This window comes from Pistacia vera, unplaced genomic scaffold (genome assembly GCF_008641045.1).
Source record: "Pistacia vera cultivar Batoury unplaced genomic scaffold, PisVer_v2 Contig188, whole genome shotgun sequence".
Taxonomy (NCBI): Eukaryota; Viridiplantae; Streptophyta; class Magnoliopsida; order Sapindales; family Anacardiaceae; genus Pistacia; species Pistacia vera.
In genome coordinates, this window is record NW_022195981.1 from 239,558 (window position 1) to 267,392 (window position 27,835).

General features: G+C 32.4%; 5 protein-coding genes across 6 annotated transcripts; all 5 read left to right on the forward strand.

Annotated features, from left to right (window-relative positions):
• The first annotated feature begins 2,510 nt into the window (after positions 1-2,510).
• LOC116126959 (protein SUPPRESSOR OF npr1-1, CONSTITUTIVE 1-like) lies at positions 2,511-5,323 on the forward strand. The gene is made up of 4 exons (XM_031412630.1): positions 2,511-2,690; positions 3,352-3,684; positions 3,781-4,164; positions 5,126-5,323. Exons 1-4 carry the CDS (start codon positions 2,583-2,585, stop codon positions 5,321-5,323), a joined length of 1,023 nt encoding a protein of 340 aa, XP_031268490.1. The 5' UTR covers positions 2,511-2,582.
• Positions 5,324-9,086: 3,763 nt separating this feature from the next.
• Positions 9,087-13,547, forward strand: LOC116127035 (disease resistance-like protein DSC1). 2 transcript variants are annotated; one of them, XM_031412703.1, is made up of 5 exons: positions 9,087-9,389; positions 9,785-10,299; positions 12,200-12,532; positions 12,629-13,155; positions 13,443-13,547. In XM_031412703.1, the coding sequence occupies exons 3-5, from the start codon at positions 12,233-12,235 to the stop codon at positions 13,510-13,512; spliced, it is 897 nt and encodes a 298-aa protein (XP_031268563.1). In that variant the 5' UTR covers positions 9,087-9,389; positions 9,785-10,299; positions 12,200-12,232; the 3' UTR covers positions 13,513-13,547. The 2 variants fall into 2 exon arrangements, with proteins under 2 accessions (XP_031268563.1, XP_031268561.1); XM_031412701.1 differs by lacking the exons at positions 9,087-9,389; positions 9,785-10,299 and adding an exon at positions 10,347-11,547.
• On the forward strand, positions 9,815-11,009 carry LOC116126960 (TMV resistance protein N-like). The gene is made up of 2 exons (XM_031412631.1): positions 9,815-10,299; positions 10,472-11,009. Exons 1-2 carry the CDS (start codon positions 9,815-9,817, stop codon positions 11,007-11,009), a joined length of 1,023 nt encoding a protein of 340 aa, XP_031268491.1.
• Positions 13,548-13,611: 64 nt separating the features above from the next.
• Positions 13,612-15,454, forward strand: LOC116126961. Its single transcript, XM_031412632.1, has 4 exons — positions 13,612-14,308; positions 14,569-14,665; positions 14,748-14,972; positions 15,071-15,454. Exons 1-4 carry the CDS (start codon positions 14,025-14,027, stop codon positions 15,452-15,454), a joined length of 990 nt encoding a protein of 329 aa, XP_031268492.1. The 5' UTR covers positions 13,612-14,024.
• Positions 15,455-15,713: 259 nt separating this feature from the next.
• On the forward strand, positions 15,714-16,726 carry LOC116127037. Its single transcript, XM_031412705.1, has 4 exons — positions 15,714-15,964; positions 16,171-16,359; positions 16,463-16,566; positions 16,656-16,726. Exons 1-3 carry the CDS (start codon positions 15,729-15,731, stop codon positions 16,491-16,493), a joined length of 456 nt encoding a protein of 151 aa, XP_031268565.1. The 5' UTR covers positions 15,714-15,728; the 3' UTR covers positions 16,494-16,566; positions 16,656-16,726.
• The last annotated feature ends 11,109 nt before the right edge of the window (positions 16,727-27,835 follow it).

Genomic DNA, 27,835 nt, shown 5'->3' on the forward strand with positions numbered 1-27,835 from the left:
TAATTTATAATTAAAAAGATAATACAATAATCAAATATTTTTCTTTGTTTTCTCTATTTTCAAGATTTATTTATCAAAAGCAGAAAGTTTTTTTTTTTTTTTTTGTTATTGTTATTAATGATTTATATATCATTTTAATTTTGTTTTTAGAATTACTATAAATATTAATGAAGTATTTAATAATTATATTAAATCATAATTTTTATTTTGAAAATCTATCGAAGTGTGTGTATGAAATAAGGATACTGCAAACCCTTAAAAGTTGTATGTTTCTCACTCTCTTTGATTTCTTAAATCTATTTTTTGTTCTTTTTAATATAGTTTAATTAGTTTATATATGTATTTTTGGTTAGCTTATTTGATTTTTTATACCTAATTTTTTCTTTTTTTTTTTTTTATTATATTTTTACCAAACAGATGCATTTATGTTTCAAACAAGTTTAATTTTGTTGATTTCTTGATACTCATAGTCTCTCAAACCAGTGTGATCTTCAATTTCCAATAGCTGTGCAAATCTGATCTTCTAGGACTAATTAAAAGGTACGTGGCCTTTTTATTTTTGTAATTTTTTTTTTTTTTTTTTTTTTTGTAATATTGCTTCACTTGTCTTTTAATTTTTATATAATTAAAAGTAATATCATTTTTTTTAATTTATACTAAGAAGTAATAAAAACAAAAAAAAAAAAAAAACTTTTGTCCTGTTTTCTATTTTCAAGATTTATTTAACAAAATCAGAAAGTAATTTTTTTTTTTGTTTTTCATTAATTTTTTTTTTTTTTACTTTTAAAATAAATCATTTTTTGGTATATTAATTATGCATTTAATTATTTTATATTATTATAATAATATTTCAAAGAGTTAAAATGGGGAAAATTATTAAACTAAGACTTCTAATTACTTTAATTTTTTTTTTTTCTCTTATTCATTAATTGTCTACAAACTTAAACAGATCTGAAAAGTCTTTCATCAGTGGAGTTTGATGGCGCTTCTTCATCTTCACCACTCCTCAATTGAAGAACTATGATGTCTTTCTTAGTTTCAAGGCCAAGACACCCGCTATAATTTTACAAGCCATCTCTATGTGGCTTTGTGTCGCAAAAGATTGAAACTTTCATGGATGACCAACTGATAAGAGGAGAAGAGATTTCGTCATCTCTTTTGAATACAATTAAAGCATCAAAGATTTCTGTCATCATTTTCTCCCAAAATTATGCGTCTTCAGAGATGGTGTCTCCAAGACTTGAACAATTCTTGATTGCAAGAAAACGAAGCAGCAGATTGTACTACCATTTTCCATAAGGTAGACCATCTCATGTAGGCATCAGAAAGAGAGTTTTGGGAAGGGATTTGCTGACTTCAAGACCGTTTTAAGGAACAGCCGGAGATGCTGCAAGGATGGAAGAGTGCGTTGAACGAAGCAGCTAATCAATCTGGTTGGACTATAGATGCAAAAACGTAAGTGTTAATCTGCATATATTTTGTACTCATCATATTACTTTCTTTTTTAAAATCTAACAAGATCGGTTATTTAAAATCTTTGTATGGTTTTTGTGATCTTTTTTTCCTGTCTCCTTTTGATTTTCTATCCTAACTAATTAATGTTCGATTTTTTTTTCTATTTACTAGGTCTGAATCTGAACTCATAGATGAAATTTCATGTGATATATTGAAAGACTAAATAATTGTCTCCAAGTGGTTATGAAGACCTGGTTGGAATAGAATTTTCAATAAACAAAATAGAGTCTTTGTTGCACAAGGGATCAAATGGTGTTTCCAAAATAGGAATTGGGGCATAGGAGGTATAGGCAAAACAACTGTTGCTAGTGTTGTATTCAACAAAATCTTAAACGTTTGAAGGATGCTATTTTGCTGAAAATATTAGGGAAAGTCGGAGAAAAATAGTAGATTAGTTCACTTGAAAAAAGAAATTCTTTCCGTGATATTAAATGATAGAGATGCCATATAAGACTCACCTACTCAAGAGAAAGACTTCAAGACATAAGGTTCTTATTGTTTTTGATGATGTGACGTCTTCACAGCAAATAGAAGATTTGATTGGAAACCTTAACTGTTGAGCTCGGAAAGTCTAATTATCATAACAACAAGAGATAAACAAGTGTTGAGAAATTGTGATGTAGACGATGCTTAATATATGAGGTTGAGGGATTAAGAGAGAAGGAAGCTCATCGACTTTTTAATCAGTATGCCTTTAGACAATACCCTCGTACTACAGAATATATGAGCTATCAAAGAAAGCAATAGCATATTCTAAAGGCGTTCCATTGGCTCTTAAAATGTTGGTTTCCTATTTGCTTTCGAAGGAAATAGAAATTTGGAAAGTACAATAAAAAAACTAGAAAAAGGTCCTCTTTCGAGTGTTCATAATGTATTAAAAGTTAGTTAGTGATAGACTTGAGAAAGACGAAAAGATTATATTTTTAGATATTGCATGTTTCTTTAAAGAGGAACATATAGATTCATTGATAAAAACCCTAAATGCTGTGGCATTTTTGCAAAGCAAGGAATAAAAGATCTTATTGATAAGTGTCTTGTGTCCGTGAGATACGACAAAATAACAATGCATGATTTACTTCAAGAAATGGGTAGAGAAATTGCTCGAAATGATACTTGTAAAGAAATTCGATTGTGGCATCACGAGGATATCTTCGAAGCATTTGAAGAAAGATAAGGTAAGGGTTAGCTGTATGGATATTTAAATCGATAGATGGCTTGAGAGTAATCCGCTCACATGTTTACAAAAATTTTAAATTAAAGTCCCATTTAAGGATAAATTTAATGAGATATCATGGTGTTTTTATTATTATTATTACTATTGTTTTTATTATTATTATTATTTTATTTTATTTCTAATAAAGACTTATTCAATATTGTTATTTATTTTCAAATTGAATATTTATTATTTTCCTTTGATGTATGGACACAATCTCCTAATTCAGATTTTATATTAAAATAATGTGTCGTCTATACAAAGAAAGCATAAATACATCAAAAGGAAATATATCATGGATACATTCTATCTTCATATATATACATAATCTTACTTTTCAAGCATTATTGTTATGATTGTTATTGTTATTGTTATTATTATGTTATTGTATTAATATTATTGTTATTATTGTTATATTTATTATATTTTTAGATACCAATTAGTACTGCATATTTGAAATCCATAAATCTTTATTTGTTTTAGTCATCTCAATGTTTTTATTCATTATGAGAGTATTTGTATGTAAATTATTTATAATTTATTTTAAAAAATATATAAGTCGTTTAAGACGTATGAAGCTTAAATTAATTTAATAAGCTTTTGTATCTTTTGACTATTATTAGGAGATTGAAGCAGTACGAAGCATAAGCTTGGATATGTCTAAAATAAGCAATGCAAGGTTAGATTTTCGTGCTTTGTCAAAGATGCGTAAACTCAGATTCTTGAGAGTATACAACTCACAACACGGAGAAGACAATGCGCAGAGAATCTTTAGTTTATGCAATCATGGAAATGAGTTGAAAGTTTTTCAACACCTTCAATCCTTTCCCAATGGCCTAACATTCTTCAGCTTGAGTGGATATCCATTTAAGTCAGTGCCAAAACATTTTCTTCCAAAGACTCTTGTCAGACTTGATATGCCATTTAACAAAGTTAAACATTGGAATGGTGTTGAGGTATGTATTTTTGTATTTATATGGTGGTCTTTTTGTCAAAAATTAAAAATATACAAGGCACTAATTTGAGTTGGTCATTTGTTTGCTTTCTTGTAGGAACTTGAAAATTTGATAGATGTTGATCTTAGTTTCTCTCAACACATGAAAGAGCTTCCAAATCTCTCAAAAGCCACAAATCTTCAGTCATTGAATCTAAGTTATTGTAAAAGTTTGTTGAAGATCACTCCCTCATCTATTCAAAATCTCAATAAGCTTGTCAATTTGGATCTATACGGTTGCTCAAGGCTTATAAGTCTACCAGATGGCATTCAATCCGAACGTATTGATCTCAGTTACTGCAATGATCTGAAGATGGCTCCAAAGATCTCATGTAAGGTGGAAGTATTACTTTTAAGGGAAACTTCAATAAAAGAATCACCCTTCATCGAACAGCCATCGAGACTAGTTGAGTTGGATCTTTCAGAATGTTCATTAAAAGTTGTATGTTTCTCACTCTCTTTGATTTCTTAAATCTATTTTTTGTTCTTTTTTAATAGTTTGAATTAGTTTATATATGTTTTTGGTTAGTTATTTGATTTTTTTACTAATATTTTTCTTTGTTTTTTTTTTTATATATTTTTACCAAACAGATGCATTTATGTTTCAAAAAAGTTTAATATTTTGTTGATTCTTGATACTCATAGTCTCTCAACCAGTGTTGATCTTCAATTTCCAATAGCTAGTGCAAATCTGATCTTCTAGGACTAATTAAAAGGTACGTGGCTCTTTTTATTTTTGTAATTTTTTTTTTTTTTTTTTTTTTTGTAATATTGCTTCTGTTTTAATTTTATATTAATTAAAATGTAATCATTTTTTTTAATTTATAACTAAGAAGTAATATAAAACAAAAAAAAAAAAAAAAAAACTTGTCCTTTTTCTTTCAAGATTTATTTAACAAAATCAGAAAGTAATTTTTTTTTTTGTTTTTCATTAAATTTTTTTTTTTTTACTTTTAAATAAATCTTTTTTAGGTATATTAATATGCATTTAATTTTTATATTAACTTAAATAATATTTCAAGAGTTAAAATGGGGAAAATTATTAAACAAGACTTCTAATTACTTTAATTTTTTTTTTTCTCTTATTCATTAATTGTCTACAACTTAAACAGATCTGAAAAGTCTTCATCAGTGGAGTTTGATGGCAGGCTTCATCTTCAACCCTTCAATTGAAGAACTAGATGTCTTTCTAGTTTCAGAGGCAAGACACCCGCTATAATTTTACAAGCCATCTCTATGTGGCTTTGTGTCGCAAAAAGATTGAAACTTTCATGGATGACCAACGATAAGAGGAGAAGAGATTTCGTCATCTCTTTTGAATAAATAAAGCATCAAAGATTTCTGTCATCATTTTCTCACAAAATTATGCGTCTTCAAGATGGTGTCTCCAAGAACTTGAACAGATTCTTGATTGCAAGAAAACGAAGCAGCAGATTGTACTACCAATTTTCCATAAGGTAGACCATCTCTGTAAGGCATCAGAAAGAGAGTTTTGGGAAGGGATTGCTGAACTTCAAGACCGTTTTAAGGAACAGCCGGAGATGCTGCAAGGATGGAAGAGTGCGTTGAACGAAGCAGCTAATCAATCTGGTTGGACATAGAAGCAAAAACGAAGTGTTAATCTGCATATAATTTTGTACTCATCAATATTACTTCTTTTTAAAATCTAACAAGATCGGTTATTTAAAATCTTGTATTGGTTTTGTTGTCTTTTTTTTCCTGTCTCCTTTTGATTTTTTTATCCTAACTAATTAATGTTCGATTTTTTCTATTTACTAGGTCTGAATCTGAACTCATAGATGAAATTTCATGTGATATATTGAAAAGACTAAATAATTGTCTCCAAGTGGTTATGAAGACCTGGTTGGAATAGAATTTTCAATAACAAAATAGAGTCTTTGTTGCACAAGGGATCAAATGGTGTTTCCAAAATAGGAATTTGGGGCATAGGAGGTATAGGCAAAACAACTGTGTCAGTGTTGTATTCAACAAAATCTTTAAACAGTTTGAAGGATGCTATTTTGCTGAAATATTAGGGAAGAGTCGGAGAAAAATAGTAGATTAGTTCACTTGAAAAAGAAAATTCTTTCCGTGATATTAAATGATAGAGATGCCAATATAAGAATCACCTACTCAAGAGAAAGACTTCAAAGACATAAGGTTCTTATTGTTTTGATGATGTGCGTCCACAGCAAATAGAAGATTTGATGGAAACCTTAACTTGTTGAGCTCGGAAAGTCTAATATCATAAAAACAAGAGATAAACAAGTGTTGAGAAATTGTGATGTAGACGATGCTATATATATGGTTGAGGGATTAAGAGGAAGGAAGCTCATCGACTTTTTAATCAGTATGCCTTTAGACAATACCCTCGTACTACAGAATATGGAGCTATCAAAGAAAGCAATAGCATATTCTAAAGGCGTTCCATTGGCTCTTAAAATGTGGGTTCCTATTTGCTTTCGAAGGAATAGAAATTTGGGAAAGTACAATAAAAAAACTAGAAAAAGGTCCTCTTTCGAGTGTTCATAATGTATTAAAAGTTAGTTATGATAGACTTGAGAAGACGAGATTATATTTTAGATTGCATGTTTCTTTAAAGAGGAACATATAGATTCAGTGATAAAAACTAAATCTTGTTTAAGAAATTCTCCATCATGGGAACGAAATTAGCATGAAATTTTATACTTGAAAAGCTATCATCATATATATTATGTAGACGGTAAAAATCTACGGTTACAAAAAGGATGGATCCTGTGAGATTGAGGACATTAACAACTCGCTGGACCTGCACACAAGGAGAAACAAGCGTGAAACTTTCAGGAAACACTAGGGTGGTGTTTTCCGTAGGCACTTCAACACTCAAGTCAGCAAGGTTGAAAGATGCAATTTAGTAAGGATTAAGGGAAATAAGGATTATCGGGAGTTTTGTCAAAGACTAGAGCTACGATGAAGGTGTATATTCTTAGGAGTAAGAACTTTAGGAGCAAGTCGGTGGTAATGATATTGCATGCTTTGTGAGAGGACAAGCCTCTATTTATATAGTGAACCCAAAAGGTTGGAATCCTAATAGGACTCTAAGTCATTCTTTGGGAGATAGTCTTCATTAGGAAAGAAATAAGATTTCTTGCCCTTATCAGATTAAGCTTACCACTTTTATTAGATTCAGGATCTTGACTGAAGTGGAAACAGAATAGGATATGATTCCTATTTATGGACTGTTGTGGACTAATGGGTTGGACCTAGTTTAGCTTAACTCGTAACTCGTAAGATAGTTCAACTTATATAGTAAACAATTCTCCAAGTGAATTTAGGCGTAGGCCCAATCGGAATTGGGTTAAGGCATTGGGTCGTAACATGTTTACTTAGAGACGATTTTATCCCATACATATTTAAAAAAAAAATGGTATTGAAAATTGAAAATACTTTATTTCGATTTTTTTATTTCTAAAATACTAAAATAAGTTTAATCTATGATTAAAGAAACATAATTTGTATAATGAATTGAAGAAAAATGGTTGGTTTTATTTGTTGCTCTATAATCCAAAGATGTCCTAATATAAAAGAACATGATCAACTCTTCTTCTTCTTTGAATCTTCTTTCATTTTCATAGTTCAAGTTTAAACAAAGAGAAATATGTAGTTAGCTCAGCTCAATGTAGCTTAGCATTCACATCGACAGCTTCAAGGTAGTTAAGGTTCAATTGTTAATTAGCTGTTACTACTTTATGAACAAATAGAATAACGAAAACCAAAATAATAGTAAACACACAAACCATAAACAGTAAAGAGAAAGAAGAAATACGCATGATTTTACCCTAGTTCACTCAATTAACAGGCTACGCCCAATTGAGTCAATGTTATTGCAATACTGTTTCAATTCTCTCTCATTTACAATGAATGTAACTTACACAAGGAAAGAATGTTTATATTCTAGATTTAAAAAACTAAATCCTAGTATTACAAGGATCTATATTCCTAAGCTCAAACACAATAAAGAATTAATAACTTAAAAAAATCTTTTTACGGTTATACATGGAAAATGCTCAAACCACCTATAAGTTGGGGACCCTGAATGCGTTTGCATGACCCATTAATGATAAAGTGGTCGACAACTCTAACACTTTACAGTATATTTAAAATATGATAACAATTATATTTATCAAATATTTTATTAGAATTTGATTTGTAATGAATAAACTATCTAAAATTGATAAATAAATTTCAATTATCTTATACTATTACAGTAACAATCACTTTATGAAAAGTAAAAAGTAAAATAGAAATTAATTTACTTATTTTTATTCATGAACCTAAAAGCAATAAAGAAAAATAAAGAAAAAAAACCTGTCCCTAAGATGCCCACGGTGTAATCACATGATTGTCAAAGTCAAGAAAGAAATATGGCAGACAACTTCTGCTAAAGTAGAAATAATGGAGAGAGACTAAGAAAAAGAAATCAGTTCATAATTGTAATGAAATTTCCACCAAAGTTCCTGTAAGGTTGCTGGTATTTTCTCTACAAGAGTGAGTAAAGAAGAGAGAAAAATCGGGTAAAGCAATTCTGCATCGGCTCACTTGTACAAAAACACCCTCAAAGATGTAAGATTTTTACATTTTCTTTTAGTTTCTTTTGAAATATTACTTAATACATTCATCAGTATTGTTCTCCAAATATTTCTTTGGAATAATTTTACAGTGCAACCGCTTTTAGTTCATATCTGGCTTCACATACTTTCTCTGGAGCAATTACATCTCACTGCAAAACAATAAGATCTGGATCCCTTGGTTAGTTCAGTAACATATATACTTGGGTTTTTTTTTTTTTTTTTTTTTTATATATATTCTATTTTTCTTTAATTTTATAATTTTTTGAAAATGATCATCTATGTTTCAAACATGTTGAACATGTAGTCAGAGTTAGTTGAAGATTACTGATATTAGAGCGTCCAAATTTGTTCCATTGGTTGGAACGTCAGATCCGAACTTCCAAGGCTAACTAAAAGGAGTAAGTAGCGCCTTATTATTCCTGGAATTTTTGTTTTCTCTCCTTATAAACTACTTATTCACATCTCTTTTAATTTTTAGATGGTAAAAAGGTGATATCATGTTTTTTAATTTATAATTAAAAAGTAATAATACAATAATCAAAATATTTTTCTTTGTTTTCTCTATTTTCAAGATTTATTTATCAAAAGCAGAAAGTTTTTTTTTTTTTGTTATTGTTATTAATGATTTATATATCATTTTAATTTTGTTTTTAGAATTACTATAAATATTAATGAAGTATTTAATAATTATATATTAAATCATAATTTTTTATTTTGAAAATCTATCGAAGTGTGTGTATGAAAATAAGGATACTGCAAAACCCTTAAAAGTTGTATGTTTCTCACTCTCTTTGATTTCTTAAATCTATTTTTTGTTCTTTTTAAATAGTTTGAATTAGTTTATATATGTATTTTTGGTTAGCTTATTTGATTTTTTATACCTAATATTTTTCTTTGTTTTTTTTTTTTATTATAAATTGTTACCAAACAGATGCATTTATGTTTCAAACAAGTTTAATATTTTGTTGATTCTTGATACTCATAGTCTCTCAAACCAGTGTTGATCTTCAATTTCCAATAGCTAGTGCAAATCTGATCTTCTAGGACTAATTAAAAGGTACGTGGCTCTTTTTTTTTTTGTAATTTTTTTTTTTTTTTTTTTTATTTTTTATATAATTAAAATTGTAATATCATTTTTTTTTAATTTATAACTAAGAAGTAATAAAAAAAAAAAAAAAAAAAAAAACTTTTGTCCTGTTTTCTATTTTCAAGATTTATTTAACAAAATCAGAAAGTAATTTTTTTTTTTTGTTTTTCATTAAATTTTTTTTTTTTTTACTTTTAAAATAAATCATTTTTTAGGTATATTAATTATGCATTTAATTATTTTATATTAACTTATAATAATATTTCAAAGAGTTAAAATGGGGAAAATTATTAAACATAAGACTTCTAATTACTTTAATTTTTTTTTTTTTCTCTTATTCATTAATTGTCTACAAACTTAAACAGATCTGAAAAGTCTTTCATCAGTGGAGTTTGATGGCAGCTTCTTCATCTTCAACCACTCCTCAATTGAAGAACTATGATGTCTTTCTTAGTTTCAGAGGCCAAGACACCCGCTATAATTTTACAAGCCATCTCTATGAGGCTTTGTGTCGCAAAAAGATTGAAACTTTCATGGATGACCAACTGATAAGAGGAGAAGAGATTTCGTCATCTCTTTTGAATACAATTAAAGCATCAAAGATTTCTGTCATCATTTTCTCACAAAATTATGCGTCTTCAAGATGGTGTCTCCAAGAACTTGAACAGATTCTTGATTGCAAGAAAACGAAGCAGCAGATTGTACTACCAATTTTCCATAAGGTAGACCCATCTCATGTAAGGCATCAGAAAGAGAGTTTTGGGAAGGGATTTGCTGAACTTCAAGACCGTTTTAAGGAACAGCCGGAGATGCTGCAAGGATGGAAGAGTGCGTTGAACGAAGCAGCTAATCAATCTGGTTGGACTATAGATGCAAAAACGTAAGTGTTAATCTGCATATAATTTTGTACTCATCAATATTACTTCTTTTTTAAAATCTAACAAGATCGGTTATTTAAAATCTTTGTATTGGTTTTTGTGATCTTTTTTTCCTGTCTCCTTTTGATTTTCTTATCCTAAGTAATTAATGTTCGAATTTTTTCTATTTACTAGGTATGAAACTGAACTCATAGATGAAATTTCATGTGATATATTGAAAAGACTAAATAAATTGTCTCCAAGTGGTTATGAAGACCTGGTTGGAATAGAATTTTCAATAAACAAAATAGAGTCTTTGTTGCACAAGGGATCAAATGGTGTTTCCAAAATAGGAATTTGGGGCATAGGAGGTATAGGCAAAACAACTATTGCTAGTGTTGTATTCAACAAAATCTTTAAACAGTTTGAAGGATGCTATTTTGCTGAAAATATTAGGGAAGAGTCGGAGAAAAATAGTAGATTAGTTCACTTGAAAAAAGAAATTCTTTCCGTGATATTAAATGATAGAGATGCCAATATAAGACTCACCTACTCAAGAGAAAGACTTCAAAAACAGAAGGTTCTTATTGTTTTTGATGATGTGACGTCTTCACAGCAAATAGAAGATTTGATTGGAAACCTTAACTTGTTGAGCTCGGAAAGTCTAATTATCATAACAACAAGAGATAAACAAGTGTTGAGAAATTGTGATGTAGACGATGCTTATATATAAGAGGTTGAGGGATTAAGAGAGAAGGAAGCTCATCGACTTTTTAATCAGTATGCCTTTAGACAATACCCTCGTACTACAGAATATATGGAGCTATCAAAGAAAGCAATAGCATATTCTAAAGGCGTTCCATTGGCTCTTAAAATGTTGGGTTCCTATTTGCTTTCGAAGGAAATAGAAATTTGGGAAAGTACAATAAAAAAACTAGAAAAAGGTCCTCTTTCGAGTGTTCATAATGTATTAAAAGTTAGTTATGATAGACTTGAGAAAGACGAAAAGATTATATTTTTAGATATTGCATGTTTCTTTAAAGAGGAACATATAGATTCAGTGATAAAAACCCTAAATGCTTGTGGCATTTTTGCAAAGCAAGGAATAAAAGATCTTATTGATAAGTGTCTTGTGTCCGTGAGATACGACAAAATAACAATGCATGATTTACTTCAAGAAATGGGTAGAGAAATTGCTCGAAATGATACTTGTAAAGAAATTCGATTGTGGCATCACGAGGATATCTTCGAAGCATTTGAAGAAAGATAAGGTAAGGGTTAGCTGTATGGATATTTAAATCGATAGATGGCTTGAGAGTAATCCGCTCACATGTTTACACAAATTTTAAATTAAAGTCCCATTTAAGGATAAATTTAATGAGATATCATGGTGTTTTTATTATTATTATTACTATTGTTTTTATTATTATTATTATTTTATTTTATTTCTAATAAAGACTTATTCAATATTGTTATTTATTTTCAAATTGAATATTTATTATTTTCCTTTGATGTATGGACACAATCTCCTAATTCAGATTTTATATTAAAATAATGTGTCGTCTATACAAAGAAAGCATAAATACATCAAAAGGAAATATATCATGGATACATTCTATCTTCATATATATACATAATCTTACTTATCAAGCATTATTGTTATGATTGTTATTGTTATTGTTATTATTATGTTATTGTATTAATATTATTGTTATATTTATTATATTTTTAGATACCAATTAGTACTGCATATTTGAAATCCGTAAATCTTTATTTGTTTTAGTCATCTCAATGTTTTTATTCATTATGAGAGTATTTGTATGTAAATTATTTATAATTTATTTTAAAAAATATATAAGTCGTTTAAGACGTATGAAGCTTAAATTAATTTAATAAGCTTTTGTATCTTTTGACTATTATTAGGAGATTGAAGCAGTACGAAGCATAAGCTTGGATATGTCTAAAATAAGCAATGCAAGGTTAGATTTTCGTGCTTTGTCAAAGATGCGTAAACTCAGATTCTTGAGAGTATACAACTCACAACACGGAGAAGACAATGCGCAGAGAATCTTTAGTTTATGCAATCATGGAAATGAGTTGAAAGTTTTTCAACACCTTCAATCCTTTCCCAATGGCCTAACATTCTTCAGCTTGAGTGGATATCCATTTAAGTCAGTGCCAAAACATTTTCTTCCAAAGACTCTTGTCAGACTTGATATGCCATTTAACAAAGTTAAACATTGGAATGGTGTTGAGGTATGTATTTTTGTATTTATATGGTGGTCTTTTTGTCAAAAATTATAAATATACAAGGCACTAATTTGAGTTGGTCATTTGTTTGCTTTCTTGTAGGAACTTGAAAATTTGATAGATGTTGATCTTAGTTTCTCTCAACACATGAAAGAGCTTCCAAATCTCTCAAAAGCCACAAATCTTCAGTCATTGAATCTAAGTTATTGTAAAAGTTTGTTGAAGATCACTCCCTCATCTATTCAAAATCTCAATAAGCTTGTCAATTTGGATCTATACGGTTGCTCAAGGCTTATTAGTCTACCAGATGGCATTCAATCCGAACGTATTGATCTCAGTTACTGCAATGATCTGAAGATGGCTCCAAAGATCTCATGTAAGGTGGAAGTATTACTTTTAAGGGAAACTTCAATAAAAGAATCACCCTTCATCGAACAGCCATCGAGACTAGTTGAGTTGGATCTTTCAGAATGTTCATCGCTTGAGACTCTCTCAAGCAGCATCTGTAAGGTGAAATTCCTCAAAGAACTTAATCTTTTCGGCTGCTCCAAATTGGAAAGATTACCCGATGACTTTGGAGATTTAGAAGCTTCTGGTTTCGTCATAAAAGAAGTACCAACATCCATCACTTCTAGTATTACCTCATCAAATTTGAGCTCTTTGAAACGGCTTTTTTTGACACACTGTCAAATCAACAAATTACCTGACAATCTTGGCCAGTTATCCTCTCTAGAAGAGTTACATCTAGATGGAAATTATTTTGAGAGCATACCAGAAGACATCAAAGGGCTTTCTAAGTTGTACATCCTAGAGATAAGTAAATGTCAAAGACTTCAACATTTGCCAGAGCTTCCAGTGGGTGTAAGTGTGGCCGCATGTGACTGCTCATCCTTGCAATCAATATCAGATCCATCATTTCTATTGTTACCTCATTTGAGATCACGAACATCAATTTTTTCCAATTGTTTCAAATTGGATTTACTTAAAATTCTTCGCAAGGTATCTCTTTATATCCTTTCTCCTTTTTATGATGTTAGTTGTTTTTTAGAAGTAATAGAAAAGAAAAAATAAAATCTAAAGCTAAAGCTAAAACTATGTTATGATGTGATGATTTTCATTTTCTTTGGTACAGGATTCTTGTCGAGAATTTTGTGCTAATTTTTGCGTCTCTGGAAATGAAATTCCTAAGTGGTTTACCTTTCAAAATACGAGATCTTCTATAACTCTTGATCAGTCACTAGATTGGCATAATATTAACTTTCGAGGTTTTCTTACATCTATTGTTGTTTGTCCAAAAACGGACAAGTATAGTATTTATCTTTGCATCAGTGTTACCTTTTACCGCTTGGTCAAAAGCGAAGATGGTAAAGAACAAATTTATAAAAATGACAGTGAATACTGGTGTGATGATTTTGGTGAGGGTGGTCACACGGTTGTCATACTATCTGAACGGGACTTGTCAGATTGTGTATTATTCAGTTTTCGTTCTATAACAAAAATGGTGTTTGAAGAGTGCGATAAGGAATATCATGAAATTTCTTCTGAGATGAAGTCATTAGATTGTAAAGCACTCATCAAATTTAATCCTAAATATGATGATCATTTCGAGGTGAAAAAATGTGGGATCCATTTGTTGTACGATGAAAATTATAGAGAACCATTGAAAACCTCCAGAAGAAGTTTTGACAATGCTAAAAAAAAGAGGAAAGAGAAAGAGAAAGATGAACTACAATCCAATAAGTTGCAAATTTCAAATTCCTTTGATGGTATAAACAGCTTAAGGTAAATAGTAAAGGTTTATTTTCAGCTCAATAATATTTTTCAATTCTTTTAATTTATTTTGTCCAATAAAAAGTAATTATATATATTTCAATCAGTATTAAATTTTATGTGGCATTCTGAAGTCATGTAATAGATCTACACATCATTTATAGAGTCTTACTAATAATACAAAATAAAAATCATTTGAGATTTTATTTTATATCAAATTTCATGTCAACTGTTGTTTTTGTTGTTTGCTTGACTTAATCTGTTGTTAATAGGCGTTGTTTCACGTCAATTTGTCCACCACGGCATCGGAAATTGAGCACTCATCATCCATTGAAAGGCAATGCTCCATTGCCCAAATCGATAGCATTGGTAAGATCTAAACATTTGGTTACCAAGATACAAATGCTGTCCTATTTATTTAACATTATTTTTGGCTTCTCTACTATTGTAGGATACTACTTGTTATCTTACCGTAGATTCCCCCGCCAACATTGTGGCGAAGGGAACTATTATGGAATATGAAGGTTCCAATGTATGGGTGACCATGGATGTGGTGTTTGATGGGAGCCCATATCTCCCATTCCCAAATGAGGAAAATTTTTTGGTGAAGGTAAGTGATGGGGTTGGCCATCGTCTACTTTGGCCAAAGGAGCTAATAATACGAGCAACGGACATGGTAAAGACTTCAATCATCAACTAATTTGTTCCAAATAAGCTGTGTTTGATTCATCCTTTTATGTTTTTAATATTGACTTGTTTTTTAATGTCTATTAGGTTTCTAAGAAAGTTGTTAAGAAGAAGTATGCAACTCCAAAAAAAGTGCCTAAGAAATCGGAATCTGTGTATGACAAGGTAGATTTTGATATGGAGATTGAGGACATTGACCCATTGGGTAATGAATTAGCGATCACACCCGTTAAGTCAAAGCCCCAACAAATGAAGGTGGACAAGAAGCGCACAAATCTTGGGAAGAGAAAGGCCAAGGTGATGCCATTGAAAATGAAGAAAATACGACAGTCAGTGGTACTTGAGAGGGATATAGTACAACACAATCCTTTTCTGAAGATATTCTCAATAGTGGTTAATCGCCTTATACCCAATAAACAAACAATTCGTGTACAAACAGATGACAACTTGTTCCAAATAAGTTGTGTTTGATTGATCCTTTTATGTTTTTAATATTGGCTTGTTTTTTAATGTCTATTAGGTTTCTAAGAAATTTGTTAAGAAGAAGTATGCAACTCCAAAAAAAGTGCCTAAGAAATCGGAATCTGTGTATGACAAGGTAGATTCTGATATGGAGATTGAGGACATTGACCCATTGGGTAATGGATTAGCGATCACACCCGTTAAGTCAGAGCCCCAACAAATGAAGGTGGACAAGAAGCGCCCAAGTCTTAGGAAGAGAAAGGTCGAGGTGACACCATTGAAAATGAAGAAAATACAACAATCGGTGGTACCTGAGAGGCATATAGTACAAAACAATCCTTCTCTGAAGATGTTCTCAATAATGGTTAATCGCCTTATACCCAATAAACAAATAGTTCGTGTACAAACAGATGACAACTTGTTCGGGTATGATAGCTATACTTACCTAACTAAGGAGGATTTTGAAAGAGTGCTTAATATGGAGGAGTTGACAGCATCATGCATCACAGTTTATATAATGTGAGTTGTTTGGTTATAGTATTGATTATGATTTAGTCTTCATTAAGTGTTATATTGCATATGATTATTATTTTAGTATGTTTTTTAATTGGGGCAGGGGTTCATATGAGAAGTTGAAGGTTAATGGTGGCGATGGAAATGGATTTGGTTTCATTAAGTGTTATATTGCATATGATTATTATTTTAGTATTTTTTAATTGGGGCAGGGCTTTATATGAGAAGCTGAAGGTTAATGGTGGCTATGGAAATGGATTTGGTTTCATGAACCCCAACGCATTGTCTATAGCAGGCAGCAATAATGTCATGGGAACAAGAACCCAAAGGGCACAATTGCTTGCCAATCAGTTGGCAATTGTTAAGAACGAGAATTTAATTCTAATTCCATACAACCCAGGGTTAGTAATTCTTTTATTTCCTTACATTGGGTTCTTGTTTATAGATTATTCTACTACTTCTTTGTTGTTGTTACATTGGGTACTTATCAGGTTTCTTAATAGGTTTCATTGGGTTCTTGTTGGTATTGATATGAAGACATTAATTGTGTACTATCTGGATCCCTTGAGGGGAGATATGGGACAGGATTTACAAGAAGTGGTGCAAAAGTTAGTAGCCCTACTTATGTCATTTTTTATGCTTTATATAATATAAATTTCTGCTCGTTAATTTTAGACATTGTTTTTAACTTTCACAGTGGTATCTTCATTCATTCCGCCTGTAAAGTGTCCAAAAAAAGGGCTACTATCACATGGCAAAAAGTATTGGTGCGTAGAATTGTTATTATCAATAGCAATTAATTTTCCATTATAATAGTGTTTTACCTTTTGAATAATGCTTACTTCTAAATTAATTTTGTGTAGGGACCAATCCAACCGGGAAGCGTTGAATGTGGGTTTTATGTAATGAGATACATGAGAGATATAGTTGATAATGGGTTGGCAGTACTGAAAAACCATGCAAGTTTACTATCCATTTGGATTTCAATAAGTGTTAGTGTTGGTTTATTATATATTGATTAAGGAGGTTTCAGAATATCATACATAAATGTTGAATGGTGTTGATAATTTTAGGTTGTGTTAAACTGATGTATTGGCTGAATTACTACCAATATTGATATACATATTGAAGAGTATTTGTTTGATTGTTCTGTGTTGCTTATTGTGTTTATATGAAATTTTTATCTGTGTCGGTTGTGGAATTCTGGAATTTGTGTTTTCTGGGATCTGAGTGAGTTGTGATTGAAGGTGAGAACTAGGTTTTCATCAATGTTTTGTAGTTGTATATATACTGAATTTATCTACGTTTAATCTTTTACAGTTTCTGGGGAAAGAAGTATACACAGATGCGGAGATCGATGAAGTAAGAGGAGAATGGGCAATGTACGTATCAAACTTTTTTTAGTTATTGATGTCAAAGCATCAATGACGGAAAAAATATGTATCAAACTTTTGTTGAATGATATACTACTTTTGTTGAATATCGTTTACTAAATTAATTGAAAGATTGTTGAATGTTTAAATTTATTTATGAATTGTGATAATTGTTGTTGGTTGAGGAATATTATGAAGAATTTCAGTGTATTATTCTATTATTTAACTGGTGATAATATGGAAAATAAACTAATTACAAAATAAAAATATTTAAAAAAATACTTACAAAAACAATTATTGACAATTTGAAGACTGTCAAGGATGGAAAATTATTATTAATAAAATTTTTATTATTATTATTATTCAAAACAATTTTATTTATTTTTGGTTAAAAATTCTTGACAGTTCGAAGACTGTCAAGGATTGGTTAAAATTCGACCAAATCTTTGACAGTTTTATAACTGCCAAGAAATTATTGACAGTTCAAAAACTGTCACCACCCTTTCTTGATAAGAGCTTTAATGACAGGTGAAAAACTATCAAAAATTCTTGACAGTTATTACCCGTCAAGAAAGGGTTTTTTTTTCTAGTAATTGTGGCTGTTTTGATGATGAACAACGATCTTGTGGCATCTCCACCACAAGAGATTGGAATTTTAATAGCTTTGTTTTACCGGATCTGAAGCAATTCCCTGAAGATTTTGTTGAATCAATGGTGAATGTTGCCACAATTAACAAAAGTGGTTGTTTCGATGATGAACAACAATCTTCTGGCATTTCCACCATAAGAGATTGAAATTCTAATAGCTTTGTTTTATCGGATTTGAATTAATTCCCTAAATATTTTTTTCAATCAATGGTGAATGTTACCACAATTAATAGAAGTGGTTGTTTCGATCATGAACAACAATCTTCTGGTGTTTCAACCACACGAGATTGGAATTCTGATAGCTTTGTTTTACTAGATTTGAATCAATTCTTTGAAGATTTTGTTGAATCAATGGTGAATGTTGCCACAATTAACAAAAGTGGCTATTTCGATGATGAACAACAATCTTGTGGCATTTCCACCACAAGAGATTGGAATTCTAATAGCTTTGTTTTACCGGATTTAAATCAATTCCCTGAAGANTTGACTGTAAATTGAATTAAAATTTGTTTAATTTTTTTGGTTTTCATGAGGCCTTTTTATGTCTATTAGCCGCTTATAATGCATTCCACAATAAGATACACTAAATTGCGTTGAGTTTTGTGATATCTTGAATATGGATAGAGTCAATAGACTGATATAATCTCCTAGCATAACGTCTGGAAATTAGTAAATTCTGAAAGAGAAAGAAATTAATGGATTAAACTGAATATAATTAGGTGGATTCTCGGTAGTTTTAGTATTTTGAGACAAAGATTCATGTCATCTTCTTATTCAAAGTATACAGAATATATAATCAGCTACAGTTATTATTTTGTTAATTCTATCTGATTGTGAGAAAGCAACTTAGACTATAGAATATTTTAATCTTCCCTTGAGACTTACAGCCAAATTGGAGGCTATGTTTATACGGTTAGCATATCCTATACATATTAAGTTAGGCTAATGTATTAAGTTGTCTAATGTTATAGTCCTTTCAAGGTAAAAATGAATCAAGACAGCATATTCTTGCACCATTTGTTCAAGCATGTTCTCTTGGGGTAACTGAGAATTTGAATTCTTCATTAAATTCCAAACTGCCCAAAATAGGGAGCCCGCGAAACAATGAAGTAAAGGTAATTAACATTTTCTGGCTGATTTTATGTCTTATTCTGCAGAAAATGGTCATTTTTGTGCACCTGAGTTCAANTATGAGTATACTGGTAAGTCCTAGCTCTAAATTACTTCTTAGTTCTATATATCTAATTTTGCTTATATTATTTATGTGGACGTGATTGATTGTAATCAAGATCTATATATCATAAGCTAATTAACTAATTATATTCTTTATTAATTGTCCAATAGGTGAGCAAGTTGAAAGAATTTTTATTCCGATGAGAAGAATCGATTATATGTATCATGTACGAAGATGCTACATTGTTTTCTAGTAATACTGAAACTATAATCTTAAGTTCTCATTTATTAATTATCTATTTTTAAATTAGAGATCTACTTAGAATATGGAAATATGTATATTATTATTTTTGGATATTATTTGCAAACATTGTCTTAATTTGCTCATGTTATTGGATCCAAATGTTATATAAGTTAGAAAGAAGCAAATTGTTCAAGGAAAGAGTTACCAAAGTTAAAACCAACGAATATTTTTTTAACTTTGGAAATGATTTAAAGGAAATTAATAGAGACCAACTAATATATTGTCTTGAGTAAAAAAATTCAAAATCCGAATTAACTGTCATACCATGAATGATTATAAAAATATATAATTCTACTTGCAAAGTTTATTAGTTTAACTTTGACTTAATATTTGAATGTTATAGCATGAGGAGGTTACTCTATTTTGAATTTTACTTGACTTTTATCTGCCGGTAATCCTCCATTATTCCAATAATGTCATCTTAAATTACGGACATTATCATGTTTGGTTGTTAAGTAATAAAAGATTATGGTAATCCTCTAATACTAATATTAGTAACCATTGTAGATTATATAGGAGGTAATCTTTTCTTAGGTATTCTAAGATTATTCGGTAATCTTAATTTTATTACAATTTTACCCCCTAATCAATAAAAATTTTGGACAGTAATGCCCCTATTTTGAAAACAATTTATAAAAATATTCATGGACTATTCTATCCTTATACGCAAGATTTTTAAGACATTATTACTTTTGTACTTCCACCAAATTACATCCCCAAATTAATTTGAGATAAGTGTCATGCCTTTTAACATCGACGGCTAGGGACTACCAGAATCCAGCACCACCGCCACATTGACGCTCCCTCTTCCCATGTTGTTTGCTCCATTCTCTTGCTCCAACAAACTTGGTCAGATCGAAGATTGAACTTGAAACGTTGCGGCTATCAATCTGACTGGCCAAATACAGCCAACAAGAACTCGGCCGATCACATAGCCTCCTACAAGCAAAGAATGATTAGCTTGATGGATTTGTTATTTTTGAGAGATCTAGTGGTTTAATTTGGGGACAAGATCACAAACAAGCAGCAAGCCCTCGATGAACTCCAAGCTCATCAGGATGAGTAAGAGATTGGGAAGGAGAATCTCCATTCTCCACTGTTGTGCTTCGTGCACCTCTCTCACCAAGATTCAAAATGCCTGACGTGAGGGTTTTTGATGGGAATGGCGATCCTTAGGCTCAGGACCATTTGGACTTCTTCAACGACCAGATGGAGCTATGCTAGGTCTCAGATTCGGCCAAATGTCGCTACCTAACTGTCACTCTTACCACGGGAGCAAAAAGCTGGTTCAGATCGCTCCCCTCTGGATGCATATCCTCTTGAAGGAAACTAAGTTTGTAGTTCCTCAAACATTTCCAAGCAAATAGGAAATTTTCTATGCTTCTAAGCTACCTGGGCAACATTTGACAAGAAAGGGACGAGGCACCAAAATTCTACGTGGAAAGATTCAACTTTGGGTTAAATGAAAGATTTAACTCTAGGTTAAATAGTGTGACCAATGCTCCTAAATAATCAGCGTGGACACTTATCATTGCCAGAGTTCAACCGCAGACTGACCTGTGAAAGGAGCTCCAAGTCGAGGACTATGTATCCCTTGCCCGATTTCCTAAGATGGCTAAGAAGCATCTATGAATAGAAAATTTTATGGTCAGATTGAGACACAACGACTCCAGAGCCTCAACCAGTACTCATGTTCGGATTGAGGATCGATCGAGAGAGAAAAGAAAAGATGTCCGAGACAGAAAGGATGACGGGAACAAGAGGAAATTCTCCAAGAAAGAGCAGGTAGAGTCTAGAAAGACACTCGCACCATTCTCCCATTACAGTGACTACACTCCTTTAGTTGCTTCCCTGGAGTGCTTTTTGTCGTTTCTAAGAAAGCAAGGCTAGTCTCAAAGCCAGTCCTAATCAGGAGAATCGTAATAGGCGTGACCCCAAAAACTATTGTTGTTACCATCGAGACATCGAACATAACATCGATGAATGTGGCGTCCTTAAGGACGCGATTAAAGATCTAATAAAGATGGGTCACTTGAAAGAATTTGCCAACGATCAGAGAGGCCGTAGGGACCGATGTTACGATGATGAGTGGTGACAAGGTCCCTAGGGAGAAGTTAATGTGATCCGAAAAATCTTTTGGGACCCTATGTTGGAGGCAGTTACAACCACTTCCAAGACCTATATGCGAGGGAAGCGAGGTATGAGCCCTCCACTAGTGTTTTTAGCCTCGAGTTGCAACCAGCTAAGTGTCCAAGTGTAGAAGCTAAAACGATAAGCTTCAAAGAGGAAGATGTGAGATGGGTACATCATCCTCACAATGATGCACTTGTCATTACTGCCCGTGTAGTTAACAATGAGGTCCACATGATGCTTGTGGACAATGATAGTGCAATGAACATCCTCTACCAGTCAGCATTTGAGAAGATGGGGTTTAACAATGTAGATCTGAAATCGCAACTATGTTGTTGTACGGTTCACAGGGAACCACATCTTCCCCTAAGGTATGATCACTCTGCCCATAACTATTGGAAAAAAGAACAAGATGACAGAATGGTCGATTTCTTAGTCGTGGACTACCCATCCGCCTTCAATGCAATAATTCAAGGCCTCTCCTTCGAAGCCTAAAGGCAGTTACGTCAATCTACCACTAGATGATGAAATTTCCAACTCCTAACGAAGATGGGGAGGTCAAAGGATCGCACTCTAATCCCGAGAATGTTACAACAAGGCAATCCAAAAGCACCTGGAAGAGTAAGCAACCACAGATGATGACGGTTGAAAGAGGAGAGCCGCGACCCAGTCTTATCGAGTATACCATTCATCCTCGGGCTGGTGAAGAAGAGCCTATCAGCGGACCAGTGGAGAAATTGGTTGAGGTCCCAATTGACGAATGCTAGCCTACTCACGTACTTGAAGATAGGAGGCGACCTCAGCAGCCAGCTAGTTGAGCAGTTGGTTAGTTTTTGAAAACAGAATTTGGATGTCTTTGCGTGGCTCACACAGACATGGTAGGGATCAGCCTAAGGGATTTGTCAGGATTGAATATTGATCCTGAAGCCACCCTATTCGCCAAAAGCGAAGGGCAATGGATGCAGAGCGTTATGAAAGAGTGTATAGAACAATACAAAGACTATAGAAGAAACAAGTTTTGGTCAATTGGCTGCACATTGACAACAAGAGAATCAGGAAAAAAAAAAAAAAAATCTGGTTATATTTTTTAACCAAGTAATAGATTTAGTAATTTTAGAGGGCTCAGGCTTTAGAGAACCATTTAAATCACAACCAACGTGGGAACAGAAACTTGTAAAAGTTGGTTACCTAAATTGCTTGTTTTGCTTCATAATTGGTGGAGAATTAGTTTTAAGTAACCAATTACATAAAATTTAGGGGCATAACAAAGGTTGGGAGGTGTCTATTTGCTAACTTCATAAACCAACCTTGGTTGTAAGTTATATTGAAAATGGTCTTTCACAATTGGTTATTGGTTATGTGTCTCCACATGATTCATGGGCTTGAATAATCCATACTGAAGTTTGTTTGGTCAGTCAAAAGCCCAATTGACGCTCTAACCAATTTGTACAAATCTTTTTATTCTTTGCAAAACGTTGTACTGTCTTGAAAGAAAAAGAAAAAAGTTGTTCAAACCAGAGGGTTCAAAAAGGGGCTGGTGGTATTCATGTGAATAGTTGAAAATTGAAGGCAAGATATACAACACAATCGATGTTTAAAGTTTATCATGTTATCTTCAATACAGAGTTGAAAGTATGCCACCAAGTGCCGCAACGTAGATTTACTTCAAACAAAGAGAAATGCTGAGTTTTGCAGGCACAATGGTTTCAATGGAGACAGCCTTCAGTAAGTAACCAACTCATAATCAACCGAGTTCATAGTTTCATCTGTAAGTTCGATACTCATTGGCTTTTTCCATGATTTATATACTTTGACATGATATTTTGTTTTTAGAGAGAGATGTGAATCAACAATCTGGTGTTCATTATAAGTTTTTTTGGGTTGTTTTGATTTGGTGGTGATTCCACAAACAAGATTGATAGGAATATGAATTTGCAGAACCGTAACTGCATTGACTGTAAATTGAATTAAAATTTGTTTAATTTTTTGGTTTTCATGAGGCTTTTATGTCTATTGCCGCTTATAATGCATTCACAATAAGACACTAAATTGCGTTGAGTTTTGTGATATCTTGAATATGGATAGAGTCAATAGACTGATATAATTCCTAGCATAACGTCTGGAAATTAGTGAATTCTGAAAGAGAAAGAAATTAGGATTAAACTGAATATAATTAGGTGGATTCTCGGTAGTTTTAGTATTTTGAGACAAAGATTCATGTATCTTCTTATTCAAAGTATACAGAATAATAATCAGCTACAGTTATTATTTTGTAATTCTATCTGATTGTGAGAAAGCAACTTAGACTATAGAATATTTAATCTTCCCTTGAGACTTACAGCCAAATTGGAGGCTATGTTTATACGGTTAGCATATCCTATATATATTAAGTTAGGCTAATGTATTGTTGTCTAATGTTATAGTCCTTTCAAGGTAAAAAGAATCAGACAGCATATTCTGCACCATTTGTTCAAGCATGTTTCTCTGGGGTAACTGAGATTTGAATTCTTCATTAAATTCCAAACTGCCCCAATAGGGAGCCCGCGAAACAATGAAGTAAAGGTAATTAACATTTTCTGGCTGATTTTATGTCTTATTCTGCAGAAAATGGTCATTTTTTGGCACCTGAGTTGAAGTTAAATAAATTTTTACTTCTATTTTTCTGGTCTGTGTAAATAGCGTTGAGATTCATCTAATCAAATACCATTTATGTCATTTTCAATATTCTGATTCGTTGTTCTGCTGTCAGATTTTTGCAACAAGGAGGAGGGGAAGGCATATTCACGAACTGAAACTTATGTGCTGCTGAGCCTGGCCAAGATGAGAAGGTTTATCAGAAGATGAGTTGAAAGCGAAACGAAAGATTTGTTAGAAAACGGCCAGGAAAGAATTGCCACGTGACCTTGCAAGATTTCCAACCATTGATGAGGCTGTTTCTTTCCTAGTAGTTCTGTATGTGAACTTGAACTCGATGGAGATATTGGTTCAATCCAGTGGTATGAAGTCGATTGAGTAACGAATTCATACAAAAATAAAAATAGTCCATGTAATGTATATGAGCATTGCTACTGTCAGTGAAGCATATGGATTACATTGCTCATGTATCTTTCCATATTCACCTAAATCATTCCCAATTTTTTGTTTCAGAATAATATGAAAGATTGGTGTAATTGTTCAATTGCAGCATCAAGACAAAAGCTGAATTCTGCAAAAGAAATTCCGGGTTGCCTGCTCTGTGAATCAGAAGCTTATGATATGAATCATTTTATCCATCCTGTCTTAGCATAGCAGGTCTTGATGACAGAGCCAAACTAAACCCAATTAACTAGGGCAAATTAGCATATGAGCTTGCCAAATATGTATCTGGTGCCCGACCAATGATCCCAGTCTAAATAAGGTTATGGCCAGTGCAGTCCATGGGTCATTTTGGCAAATATGGACCAGTTTGTTCAACCCCCTAAACTTTTAGATGTCATCTTGTGAAGTCAAAAAATGTGTCACAGATAGTTGTAAATTGACAATTATGTTAACTTTTTATTACAGAAGTACTGAATTCAAATTACAGGAGTGCTTCAGGAAAAATCACATGACACAATTCAGTGAAATGTAAACAATAGGCTCTTCACAACCCAGAAACCCTTTTTCTTTTTATACAAACCCCACATCACCAACTTCATAGCAGCAAATTCATCAGGTTCAAGAATCCATCTGAACATTAACTGTATCACCCACACCATCAATTCAAACACTTCAATTTGAAACAAACACCGTCTTGAACAAGCAATTCTTGAATCTGCCATCCCAAACCAAATGAAAAAAATATAATAAAAAACACTAACATGTAAATTACAGTAACCAAAACAAATTAAAAAACACATTATTTAATACCTTGGGCTGACTTATGCTAGGTGGCAAAAGTACCTCCCTTTCTGTTTCTGGCAAGCAATCCTTTTGAAAACTGGTGACATTATGCACAGTTGGGCTCCTATACCTGTAAAAACAAGACAATTTTATACGCATAATCAAATGTGTAATAATAAAACATATTAACGAGTAGAGAAAATACATGCCTTTCGGGGTAATTAAATGCCTTGGGCACTTTAAGCCGATCCGGGGTATTGGTTTTCTTCAAATCATTTCCTGAATCCTGTGAAATTGCCCATCAGTTTGTCGATTCTGAAGGGGAGTTTTGTGCTCCAAGAGGGTGGTGTTTGCTGCTTGTTCAGGACTTTTCATGGCGTTCAGTAACCTTTCCATCGGAATGTTTGTTGTTTCTGAGAAAAGAAGGTGCTGGGAACAGAAGAAAAGGTATGAGAAAGTGTATGAGAAAAACTTCGAGAGTAGCTTGAAGAGAGTGTTTTTGTATGTAAGGTGATGACGTTTTATGTTTTGGGGTTAACCGTTTAGGGATGAGGATTTGCAACGGTCGAATTTTGGCATTTCTATTAACTACCCGTTGAGGTTCAAAATAAAGTTTATATTACCCAATGGTGGGTCCAATGTGACGTGGCAAGATGCTATTGGGCCACTAATACAGGTCAGATTTCATCATAAATGGTAAAGTAATAAGCATATTATTATATTTATTTTCCTATTATAATTTATACGTATACTAATATCAACATAGTAATTAGTATACGTATTTTATTATTTACCTGTATGAGTGTTTAATTCAAGTGGATTCGCTTTCTGAAAATCCTTATAAAAACCGTCGAAATTTTTTATAATTTTAGGAATTTTTAATTATTATGCTTTTTCATAATGTTTCGAGTACTTCAAATTAAACAATCGTAAGACGTATATAATAAGAATAATACTATATTTAAAGGGGTGCTTACAAAACTTTTACATAAAATGAGTGTTCAATAACGATTTGATGAATATTATAAAAATTAAATAACAAATATAATAAATGGTTGAATGAGGGGCCAAACAAACAGTATCTTGTAATGGGTCAGGATATTGTAGATGACTCAAAGCCCATCCCAATCGGCAGTGTGTGGATAATACATCACACAAGATTTTGCAACAAGGATCCTTGGGTCCAAAAGGGGGGTGAATGTAATATTTTACATTGCTTAGAAAGGAAATGTGAATGTTTATTAAATAGCATGTGAGCTTTTAAATTGTCAAGACATGTTTTGAGTGAATGACACTTGCGTGAAGCCCAAAAGCAAACCTTTGTGAACCAGCAAGGGCCCAAAGCGACGTGTAACATTAACGTAAGACTTTTAAGTTTTGTTACAAAAAGTAAATATGTGGTGGGATTTTAGAATGAGTAAACAACATATTCCCACCCAAGGTTTGATGAAACCTCAAGTTGGTATCACAAGTTCTATTTATTTCAGATTCCCACCCTTAAAATAACACTGTTAACATTTTTTAGGATAGTGAGGGTGTAATTACTATAATGCCCTTTAACCCTAAATTAATAAATTATATTTTAACCCCTAAATTACTAAAATTATAAAATTAACCATCTTATTTTGAAATTACATCAATTACACCCTCAATGACTGTGCACCGTCTCGGTTTTCACCGGATCTGGGCTATTTTCGATGCTAGCGAAACCCCTGGCCACCTCCATCACCTTCCCCATCATCCGTCGTCCAAAACCCCTCTGGTTCCTGACTCATTGGGCCCTCCAATCGTCGGTGCCGTCAAGCTTAGGTTTTCGTCGTTCTTCGTCGGATTCCGGTCGATTCTGGGGACGAAAATCTAATTCGACATCACCACTGCAACCAGCGTCTCCTAATCTACAAAACCCCTATGTCCCAGCAACCGTTTAGTGGCCATTCGTCGGTGGACACCGACGAAAACTAGTCGCATGTGGCGGCTGTCGTGGCTGGAGATCGACGGGCGATGAGGGGTTGTCAAGGGTATGGTTTTGTAAAGGAGAGGATGAGGGTTCAAATGATGGTCACAAGGGTGATTTTGGGTGGAAGAATCATCGGAAAAGGGCGAAAAACATCGGTGGTGATGTTGCTAACATGTGCCGAATCTTTGTTATGGGCGACGATCTGCTAATGTGCACCTTTTCTATGAAATGACCAATTTACCCCTGAGCCGTTATATCTAACCATTTCGCGTTACTTTAAGGGTGAAAATCTAGAATAAATGAAACTTGTGATACTAACTTAGGATTTCGTCAAACCTTGGGTGGGAATATGTCGTTTACTCTTTTAGAATTAATGATTTTTATAGTGATACTCTTCATTTTATTCTTTTCCTAAAGATAAAAAATAAAAA